General features: G+C 40.4%; 1 protein-coding gene across 1 annotated transcript in view; it reads right to left on the bottom strand.

The window, feature by feature from the left end:
* Nucleotides 1-739: 739 nt before the first annotated feature.
* LOC109926724 (MOB kinase activator 3B-like) overlaps nt 740-11,673 on the bottom strand; it is a 43,657-nt gene continuing 32,723 nt past the window's right edge. Inside the window, exon 5 of the mRNA XM_048602442.1 lies at nt 740-1,108. Within this exon, the coding sequence (XP_048458399.1) occupies nt 1,079-1,108 (30 nt within the window). The 3' untranslated portion in view covers nt 740-1,078. The remainder of the gene's footprint in view (nt 1,109-11,673) is intronic.

The following is an 11,673-nucleotide window of genomic DNA, read 5'->3' as shown; positions in this document are numbered from 1 at the left end:
CCTGTTAAATCTCATCAATTCTGTATATATCTCAGTGTCAGCTCTTGACGTATCACAGATGAATGATTTTTCTTCTTGACCTAATCACGTACAACTTCTGTATCTGTGTCTCTACCATGTTACTATTCTGGTAAAAATTTAAAAGTCTGCAGTATGATCCTTGTACTACAATTCTACTACATTAAAACTATTCACTATTTTGGAGACGAGAATTAAACTATAAACTAAAAATGAGGATGTTTTGAATCATTACACTAACAGAGTAAAAACTAAACTGTCTTTGTACCACTAATGGTATGGTGCTGCTGGTATTTTATGCTCAGCACTCACAGGCCATCTGATCCCTGATCATCCAGATCTGGAATGTTAGTGGTTGATCTTGATGGTATATCCCTAATCACCTTGTCTCATGGCAGGATGGAATATACTTGAACTCCAGTGGCTTTGAATATGTATGAAAACTTTTGGTTTGCAGTCGATGTAGTTTCTGATTCCTGGTAGCGTGATGTTGAAGCAGTAAATTTTTACTCTGTAGTATTTAAGTGCTCCAGAAAGTACTCTGATGAAGTGTACGTCCACTGCCAACATGCAGAAATATCGGGGGTGGATGGTGGCGGTCACTTAGGTTTCAAATATGTTGTTACAGGAATCACCAAATAATCAAAGAACACTTTATAAACAAAGTAATTTAGAGACAGACAGTCATGACGTGAATGACAAAGTTTCTGTTGGTCTGTGACAATGTTCAAACAGGTGTATTTTGTTTGGGAATCTAAATAAATTTGTGTAGAAGAACTGAACTGTGTTCAGTTGACTAAACTGAATCAGATTTGAGAACATACAGGGAGGATATGAGTGACGGCCACCAATTGCAGTATACATTCCATCACCATCAATCTGTTCCCATGAATTTTAGGAATTCTTAACTTATGCTTTTGAACAATTTCCCTTGGTAAGCCTTTGCAAGGATTCAGATTGTAGCATTTGATTTTCTGATAATCCTCTCCAGTATATGGCTCAATTTTTAAAGTTTCAAGTCACTTCAGAGACTTGCTGCAAGGCCTCTCTCAACCTGGAATCAATGGCAAATTTTCTCTGTCATCGCTTTCTGTTAAGGAGAAAAAGAATAAAAGAAAATCTCATTAAAAGAAGCATTTTGCAGTTCAGAGACATTTTTGAGCACATTCAGCTACTGGAACAGTCAGACAATTGGGAAATTCTGCATTGCAGCAGACACTATGAACGTCACAGGACCACCAGTTTGCTTTTATATAGTACCGCTTTTTTATTTAAACAGTGTCCCAAGGCACTCAACATAATCGACAACATGATTACACTGCTGCCACTTTAGATAATTAGATTGAAAAAGGTTAAAGGGATTTAACTGAAAACTTAAACAATCAAAGAAGAGAGGCACAGTTCTCCATTTTGTGTCAGAACCACGATATACGTCCATCTGGTGCTCTTGACCTTGTACTGTTGCTGGCAACCCAGTAGATCGGCCTGTGGAATGAAGTTGTGCTCCTGTCTACTTCCATACTCACCCCATTCTGGAACATAAATTATGCACCAGAGATTTCTAGTAACATTTCTTAATGTTGGTAGGTTGGTTGTGTTGTGGTGGTCCAATATATTTATGCTATATTAGCTTTCGCAAAATACTTTTCAATTTAAAAGGCTCACATAACAAATTAAAAATGGAAAGAATTTCAAAAAGTACAATTATTAGATAAGCGATAACTTAGACCCAAACCAGACAGGACTCTTCCTTTAAGTTGCATAACATAGTTGTGTACAATTGTTTTTGTGATTAGGTGTTTAGCTTCTTTTATTATGAAGCTATCGAGTGATCCTCTAGGTACTTAATTGACTATGAAACGTGTCAGTGGTTGTGAAGGGTGCTAGATAAATGCAAGCCTTTTTTGCTTTTGTGTGTTGTCCAATGGTACTCATCACCTTCTACAACTGGCAGACACCACAGAAACTAGACCGCATAGTCGACACAGATAATACATTTATTATTTAATTTATAAAAAGTTTCCTCTTTATGATATTGTTTTCAATTAGTTGTGCTCCTTTGTCCACCACTGTTTGATGAGTCTCTGTTGCTTTATTTATGAGGGATTCATTGATCGAGTTCCTTTGCGACTTACTTTTCATTATCAAAAATCAATCAAATCTTGCACACATTAATAACTTGGGTTGGGATTTCGCCTTCTACTTTTTATCCCACAAGATAGTACTTAAAGTATGCAGCTCTTCCCTTTCATTGCCAGCTAAAGAAAATCTAACAACATAAAGCACTTTTGTGTTTACAAGAAGTTATTGTTAAATAATGGTTATACATGTTATTACCAATTACTAGGTGATACAGCTTGCACCATTGATGGTCTGTGCCAGTCTTTGACTTAAAAAAAAATCAAATTTTCCATTTGTCCCGGCAAAGCAAAAATCAATAATGCAATTACTACTGAGTAGACTTTCAATGAATGAAGACAAATCTGATGAAGGCCTAACAGTATTGTAGTACTTATGCTACACATTATAACAGAATACTTAACAAAACATTGACTCAGAAAGTAGGCCAACACCTGCAGGACTACCACGACATTAGTAGTTTCAGCGGCGGGAGTCCGGGAGGAAGCGCGAGGGCAGCCTGGGAAGGTAAGCTTTTCGATTATAAAAGTCTTACCTCGCGTGACTGCGGCCTTTCAGTTGTTTCAGCGGCGGGAGTCTGGGAGAAAGCCTGAGGGCAGCCTGGGAAGGTAAGCTTCCACCCAATAAATTTGGGAGTTAACTTGCATGGTGGACAACGGGGAACCTGTGGATGTGATGTATCTGGACTTCCAGAAGGCATTTGACAGGAGGGATCTACACCACTGGGATGGACTCCACCTGAACAGGGCCAGGTCCAGTGTTCTGGCGAAAAGGGTAAATAGGGTGGTAAATAGGACTTTAAACTAGTAAGTAGGGGGGAAGGGAGAAGTGAGCATCGAGGGACAATAACAATTAATGTAAGGCAAAGCAGCAGGTTAGCAGGTGACAAGGAAGCTTCAACTCCATTGAAAATTAGGAAAAAAGTTAAAGGGAAGGAGAACTCAAGAGCTGTTAGTAATGGAGGTAATAGGACCCAAAAAGAAGGTGTAAAAACTGGCATAAGGGCACTTTATCTGAATGCTCGGAGCATTCGAAACAAGGTGGATGAGTTAATGGTGCAAATCATGGCAAATGGGTATGATTTAGTGGCCATTACAGAGACATGGTTACAGGATGGTCATGACTGTGAGTTTAATATCCAGGGGTATCAAACTGTACGGAAGGACAGACAGGAAGGTAAGGGAGGTGGTGTTGCTCTGATTTTTAAGGATGATATCAGGGCACTAGTGAGAGATGATATAGGTTCTACTGAACAAAATGTTGAAGCCATTTGGGTGGAAATTAGGAATAGCAGGGAGAAGAAGTCACTGATAGGTGTGGTCTATAGGCCACCAAATAACGACATTGTGGTGGGGCAGGCAATAAACATAGAAATAGCTAATGCATATAAAAATGGTACAGCAATTATCATGGGGGATTTTAATCTACATATCGATTGGCCAAACCAAGTCAGTCATGGCAGTCTTGAGGAGGGGTTCATAGAACTCATCCGCGATAATTTCCTTGAACAATATGTAATGGAACCTACGAGGGAGCAAGCTATCCTAGATCTAGTCCTGTGTAATGAGACAGGAATAATTAACGATCTCACAGTTAGGCATCTTCTCGGAAGGAGCGATCACAGTATGGTCAAATTTAAAATACAGATGGAGCGTGAGAAGGTTAAATCCAGTACCTATGTCCTGTGCTTAAACAAAGGAGACTATGAAGGAATGAGGAAGGAGTTAGCTAAGGTGGAATGGGAGCAAAAACTTTATGGTGGATCAATTGAGGAACAGTGGAGGACTTTCAAAACAATTTTTCACAGGGCTCAGCAGAAGTATATTCCAGTGATAAGGAAGAACTGTAGGAAAAGAGAGAGCCAGCCGTGGATGTGTAAGGAAATAAAGGAAAGTATCAGATTGAAAAAAAACACATATAAAAAAGCAAAGAGTAGTGGGAAACTAGTAGACTGGGAAATCTTTAAAGGCCAACAGAAAGCCACAAAAAAAGTTATAAAGAAAAGTAAGATAGATTATGAGAGTAAACTAGCTCAGAATATAAAAACAGGCAGCAAAAGTTTCTATAAATATGTAAATCGTAAAAGAGTGGCGAAGGTAAACATTGGTCCTTTAGAGGATGAGAAGGCCAATTTAATAACTGGGAATGAGGAAATAGCCGAGACATTAAACAGTTATTTCGTGTCGGTCTTCACAGTGGAAGACACAAATAACATGCCGAAAACTAATAGCAAGAAGGTTATAGCAGGTGAGGACCTAGAAACTATCATTATCACTAAGGAGGCAGTGCTGGGCAAGCTAATGGGGGCTAAAGGTAGACAAGTCTCCTGGCCCCGATGAAATGCATCCCAGGGTACTAAAAGAGATGATGGGGGAAAATAGCAAATGCACTAGTAATTATTTACCAAAATTCACTGGACTCTGGGGTGGTTCCCGCAGATTGGAAAACAGCCAATGTGATGCCACTGTTTAAAAAAGGAAGTAGACAAAAAGCAGGTAACTATAGACCAGTTAGCTTAACTTCGGTAGTGGGGAAAATGCTTGAATCTGTCATTAAGGAAGAAATAGCGAGACATCTGGATATAAATTGTCCCATTGGGAAAACCCAGCATGGGTTCATGAAGGGTAGGTCATGTTTAACTAATTTGGTGGAATTCTTTGAGGACATTACTTGCATGGTGGACAATGGGGAACCTGTGGATGTGATGTATCTGGATTTCCAGAAGGCATTTGACAAGGTGCCACACCAAAGGCTGCTACATAAGATAAAGTTGCACGGTATTACAGGTAATGTATTGGCATGGATAGAGGATTGGCTGACCAGTAGAAAGCAAAGAGTAGGGGTAAATGGGTGTTTTTCTGGTTGGCAGTCAGTGGCTGGTGGTGTGCCTCAGGGATCAGTGTTGGGACCTCAATTGTTTACAATTTACATAGATGATTTGGAGTTGGGGACTAAGCGTGGTGTGTCAAAATTTGCAGATGACTCTAAGGTGAGTGGCAGAGCAAAGTGTGCAGAAGACACTGAAAGTCTGCAGAGGGATATGGATAGTCTAAGTAAGTGGGCAAAGGTCTGGCAGATGGAGTACAATGTTGATAAGTGTGAGGTCATCCATTTTGGTAGGAATAACAGCAAAATGGACTATGTTTTAAATGGTAAAAAATTGCAGCATGCTGCTGTGCAAAGGGTCTTGGGTGTCCTTGTGCATGAATCACTGAAGGTGGGATTGCAGGTGCAGCAGGTAATTAAAAAGGCAAATGGAATTTTGTCTGCCATTGCTCGAGGGATGGAGTTTAAAAACAGGGAGGCTATGCTGCAGCTGTATAGGGTCCTGGTGAGGCCACACCTGGAGTACTGTGCGCAGTTTTGGTCTCCTTACTTGAGAAGAGATATACTAGCACTGGAGGAGGTGCAGAGGAGATTCACTCGGTTGATTCCAGAGTTGAGAGGGTTGGATTATGAGGACAGACGGAGTAGACTGGGATTATACTCATTGGAATTCAGAAGAATGAGGGGAGATCTTATAGAAGCATATAAGATTATGAAGGGAATAGATAAAGTGGAGGCAGGGAGGTTGTTTCCGCTAGCAGGTGAAACTAGGACTAGAGGGCATTGCCTCAAAATAAAGGGAAGCAGATGTAGGACTGAGGTCAGGAGGAACTTCTTCACCCAAAGGGTTGTGAATCTGTGGAATTCCCTGCCCAGTGAAGCGGTTGAAGCTACCTCACTGAATGTTTTTAAGGCAAGGCTAGATAAATTTTTGAAAAGTAAAGGAATTAAGGGTTATGGTGAGTGGGCGGGTAAGTGGAGCTGAGTCTCAAAGATCAGCCATGATCTTACTAAATGGCGGGGCAGGCTCGAGGGGCCAGATGGCCTACTCCTCTCCTAGTTCTTATGTTCTTATTATCCACTTTTTACTGTACCTAGGTACAAGTGATAATATTAAAATATCACCCTCCCCATGCTCCAGTCCAATTGGCTGACAATAGTGCTGCTTTTTAAATGACAATTATCGTCGTATCACAATATTTCCCTACCTATAAAGTTTTACCTGGAAATCTTCCACTGGCCTTTCGGTGTCTTTTTTTTTAAAAATATCTGTAGGTTTAAGGTCATTGGTAGCCCAAATAACAATTTTGAAGTCAGCCTTTAATTCTTTTTCTTACTCAAAACATAAATCACATTTCCTGGCATGTCTAAAATTATATAAACGTCATTTAGAGCAGGAATATCTGAAATCATCATAATCACATTACAGGCACCTGGTATTGGACTACTGAAATGTCAGTTTGCATCATTTTATTTCTCATTTTACATTGCTTGAATTTCGATTAAATCTTCTTCCACCAACACTAATAATGATTTTATTCATATAGTCCTTTTAAAGTAGTAACAGATTTGATTTGATTTATTGTCACATGTGCTAAGATAAGTGAAAAGTATTGTTTGCTAATCAAACAAGTCACGCCTTACATAAATAGAATGCACTATATAGTGTTATAGCTACAGAGAAGGTGCAGAGAAAGATCAACTCCAATATATGAGAGTTCTGTTCACAAGTTTGATAACAGCGGGGAAGAAACTATTCTTAAGGGACTTCAGAGGAGAATTATCAAATGAAACGTGACACCAAGCCACAAACAGGAATGTAGGGTCAAAAGTTGGTCAAAGGTTTAAAGGAGTGTTTTAAAGGAAGCAAGTGTATAATATGCTGTAGGACTTGCCTGCTTTGCTTCCCACTCAGTTGTGGAGGAGTAATCAACATTTTTCAACAATGGCTACCTGCTGTGAATCCACATGGTGAGTTATTTTTCACCCCTCAGTAGAATACACAAGGAGGGGGAAAGGTTTAAGGAGGGAATTCCAGAGCATGGGGTTTGTAAACTAGAGGCAAAATCACTTATGGTGCAGCAATTAAAACCAAGGATGCTGAAGAGGCTAGAACTGGAAAAGTACAGGTATGTCAGAGGATGAACAGATGAGCTGATGCTAAAGTCGAGTTAGGCAATGTAAAAGGCATGTAAATAATCATAAATATGTTTCGGTGTTCATCTTGTGACCAAACATTACTTTAAGGTTGCAAACTGCCTGTTTTAGCCTCAGGTGGTTGCCAGGAGGATGGATGCATGAAGTCAGTGGCTATTGATTAGAGTTTGTGGAGGGTGAAAGACAATCAGTTTAGTCTTCCTGATATTTAATTAGAGGAAATGTCTGCTCATACAAATGTTGATTACTTTAAGAGACATTGCTGGGGTGAATGTGGTGGTAAGGTAGAACTGGGTTTCATGAGCATATGTTTAAAAACTGATGCTGTGTTTCAGATGATATCACCAAGGTGATCATATAGGTTAGAAATGTGGGGGTCCAAGGATGGATCAGAGATAATGGAATGGGAAAATAAGTCATTACAGTTACTTCTCTGGCTATGACTAGATTAATTAAAGTAAAACAAAATGAGTGTAGTCTCACCAAGTTGGATGATAGGTGTTGGAGGACAATCAGGACAACCAAGCATGTCTAAGTATGAGAAGGGACACAGTCTGTATTGGTTAAAAATGAATCCTATGAGGCAGAAACAATTATTAGAGTGATTTTGTTAGTTGGTCTAGCAAACTGCTTTCAGAGGTTCAAACATAGGATTTAAATTTTCAGCTCTGCTGGGTCCAGGAACGGTGAGGACTGGAGATTGAGGAGGCTCCTCTCCCCACCCTCCACAACCACTACTCAGTGGCTGACTGCAAAGGCTATTAAAAAGGGTGGAGAGAAGGGGCACCTCCGCTCAGAAGCATTTATTCCCTCCCTCACCTTCCATTGCAGCCTGCTGCTCTTTTCAAGTTGGAAGGCCAGTTATTGGTCCTTTAGCAACAAATCTGCCTTCTGACGATTATTTGGCCATCCTGGGGAAAATCACAATGAGCGAAGACCGTTTCACATACAGTACAAGCTTTGTTCCATATTTTAGTTGGGTTCAGAAGCCTGAAGAGAAAATCCAACCCGCAGAATTCCTGAAAAGGTGAGCATAGATTTGAGCAGTGATGGGATGTTTGAGGTATTAGCTGAGACTACAGATAACAAGGGATCAAGTATTGTTCTTTGAGGAGGATGTTGGTAGATTTGAAGGAAAGAGATACAGAATTTGAGGGGAACTGTTAACAATATCAACTTACAGGTTATCAGAAACAGCAAATTACTGCAGATGCTGGAATCTGTACTGAAAACAAAAATGCTGGAAATCACAGGTCAGGCAGCATTCATGGGGAGAGAGCAAGCTAACATTGAGTCTAGATAACTCTTCATCTAGACTTGAAACGCTAGCCTGTTCCCTCTCCACAGATGCTGTCTGACCTACTGTGATTTACAGCATTTTTTTATTTTCAGTATCAGAAAGGGAAGTTGGACTTTGGTTTTTCGGTTGGAATAGGGTTGAAAGATTGGAATAGGGTTGAAAGATTGGAATAGGATTGAAAGAATAGAAGGCTGGTCTCCTGGGGCTAAGATAGGACGGGACAGCAGACAAGAGAGAAGCTAGAGAAAGCTGTAAATAGGTTTAGGGAACAGAAAAATCTTTGAGGATGTTTCACTCACCAAGTTAAAGAAAGGAAGGGATGTGATACATGTGTTAAGTTTCTCAGTACATCACACATTTCAGAGACATACTCATGATAACCATCACTGTTTTATCGTGTGACCTGAGGGTATAAAGTTTTCAGACTTCATCTTACCATGGACCACGTGAAGCACCCACATGAATAAAAGAATGCTACTCTTTGTAACTGAATAGCTTGTGAGGTACTATTTGTATATTTTAATAAGCTGACATAAATGTCTGTTGGATTTTCCAATGTCACATTACCCACATTTAGATTATGTTTCAGGAGGTAATGTAAGCATTGCTGCACCAGATAGAGATGCCCTGAAGGAGGCAAAACATATTTAGAAAATCTGCAAAGTGGGTAATTTCAATCTCAGTTAAACAGCAGTCCATTAACTCCCTGTGACCAGCAGAGCAGACAACGGTGAGTCAGTCAATGTTGTGTATCTGGACTTTCAAAAGGCTTTTGACAAGGTTCCATACAAGACATTAGTAAGGAAAATTAAAACTCATGGTATCAGAGGTAACGTATTGACCTGGATAGAGAACTGGTTGGCAGACAGGAAGCAGAGAGTTGGAATAAATGGATCCTTTTCAGAGTGGCAAACAGTGACGAGTAGGGTACCGCAGGGTTCAGTGCTGAGACCCCAGCTGTTCACAATATACATTAACAATTTGGGCGAAGGCATTGAATGCCATATCTCCAGACTTGCAGATGACATTAAGCTGGGTGGCTGTGAGGAGGATGCTAAGAGGCTGCAGGGTGACTTGGACAATCTGGCTCAATGGGCAAATACTTGGCAAATGCATTATAATGTGAATAAATGTAAGATTATCCACTTTAGTCATAAAGACAGGAAGGCAGCTTATTATCTGAATGGTGGCAGTTTAGGAGGTGCAACAAGACCTGTCATTGAAGGTTGGCATGCAGGTGCAGCAGGCAGTGAGGAAATCTAATGGCGTGCTCTCCTTCATAGCGAGAGGATCAGAGTGAGGATGTCTTGCTGCAATTATACAGGGCCTTGTTGAGGCCACATCTTGAGTATTCTGTGCAGTTTTGGTCTCCTAGTCTGAGGAAGGACATTCTTCCTATTGAGGGAGTCCAGTGAAGATTCACCAGACTGATTCCTGGGATAGCAGGACTAACAGATGAGGAAAGACTGGATCAACAGGGTTTGTATTTGCTGGTATTTAGAAGAATGAGGGGGGATCTCATGGAAACATATAAAATCCTGATGAGACTGGACAGGCTAGATGTGGGAAGAATGTTCCCGATGTTGGGGGAGTCCAGAACTAAGCGTCACAGTCTAAGAACAAGGGGTAAGCCATTCAGGACTGAGATGAGGAAGCATTTCTTCACTCAAGAGTTGTGAACCTGTGGAATTCTCTCCCACAGGAAGCTGTTGGAGACAGTAAATTAGACATATTCAAGAGGGAGCGAGACATGGCTCTTGCAGCTAAGGGGATCAAGGGGATATGGAGAGAGGGCAGGAATGGGATACTGAGATTGCATGATCAGCCATGATCGTATTCAATGGTACTACAGACTCGATGGTCCGAATGGCCTTCTCCTGCGCCAATTTTCTATGTTTCTTCCACATTTTAAAGGCAAGGATAGAAGAAACAGTGAAAAGTGGGGCAGGACTTTTTCTGTTAGTAGAGAATGGAGGTGGTGGGCATGTAATTTTATGCAACTGGTTCACCTGCTCACACTGCCTTAAAACTGAGTCATGTTCCCGCAGGCTGAATCAATGGGCAGAAATGACAGTGAGCTTATCAGAACAACTTAAAAGCCAAGCACTGAAGTCTAACTGGTTTTCTGCAGTCAACTTGCGAACAGGCCATCTGTTTGGATGCCGCAGACAACCTTGACACTGAAGTCCCAACCTGAAACAGGATCAGCCACTGGTGTTTAAGATTGTTTGCAGTTCAGAAAAGAAGTAAATGGTTGTCCTGCATCCCAGGATGATCCTGTGATTGTTGAAATATTCGATCACATTACGCAAATTGAATCAGCTGTTATTCAGATCAGATGAAGTCATCCTTTCCATTCTTTACTGCTGTTAAAGATATTCTGCTGTAGTGCACTATTCCAGAAGTTACTTGATGACAGTTTATATGCAGAGTGGACAGAAGCAAGTGCAAAAGTACTGTGGGATTAACTTCTTTTGACAGTGCACAGCTTAATTATTCATGTAGGATTATCTTGGGTTAAATTATTTGCTGTGTCGTGTTACTTGTGAAAAATCTATTTGTTTTAAAGAGGTTAGCAGTTGTGTTAAAATAGTGCGCCAAGGAATGGGTCAAACAATTTGTCCCAGGAAGATAGTGTGAAGTGTTCGAATTCTTGTGGTGTTTTGTTAGAATACTTCAGACTGTGACATGATATAACCATGTAACTGGATTGAGTGCTACTAATTGATTTACATAGCTACTGTGACTGGGCAGCCCCCCAACTAAATCTTTATTAGTTTTGTGCAAACACACAACACAGGATATTTTTGGAAGTTGTGATCAAAAAATAAATATATTACTTTTACAGAAATGTAGTTGCAGGATGACAAAAATTGCGTCCTCAATATTAAAGGAGTACACAACACTCAACAAGAATAGTTGAAGGGATAGCACTTGTCATGAAGGATTGCACTGGTGTAATAATTAGAGATGACCTTGGTTCAGAAGATTAGGATGTATAAACAATTTAAATGGAGATAAGGTATGGGGGAATGAAATCATTACTGGGAGTGGTCTACCAGCCTCCCAACAGTAACTGACAATTTATGACAAAGTATACAAGAAGAAATGCCAAATGCTTGTGATAAAGAGATGGTCATAATCTTGGTGTAGAGCTGGATGAACACAGCAGGCCAAGCAGCATCAGAGGAGCAGGAAAGCTGACGTTTCGGGCCTAGACCCTTCTTCAGAAA

This window comes from Rhincodon typus, chromosome 10 (assembly GCF_021869965.1).
Source record: "Rhincodon typus isolate 14 chromosome 10, sRhiTyp1.1, whole genome shotgun sequence".
Lineage (NCBI taxonomy): Eukaryota > Metazoa > Chordata > Chondrichthyes > Orectolobiformes > Rhincodontidae > Rhincodon > Rhincodon typus.
Note: the sequence above shows the minus strand (reverse complement) of the source record. Positions and strands in the feature narration are given on the sequence as shown.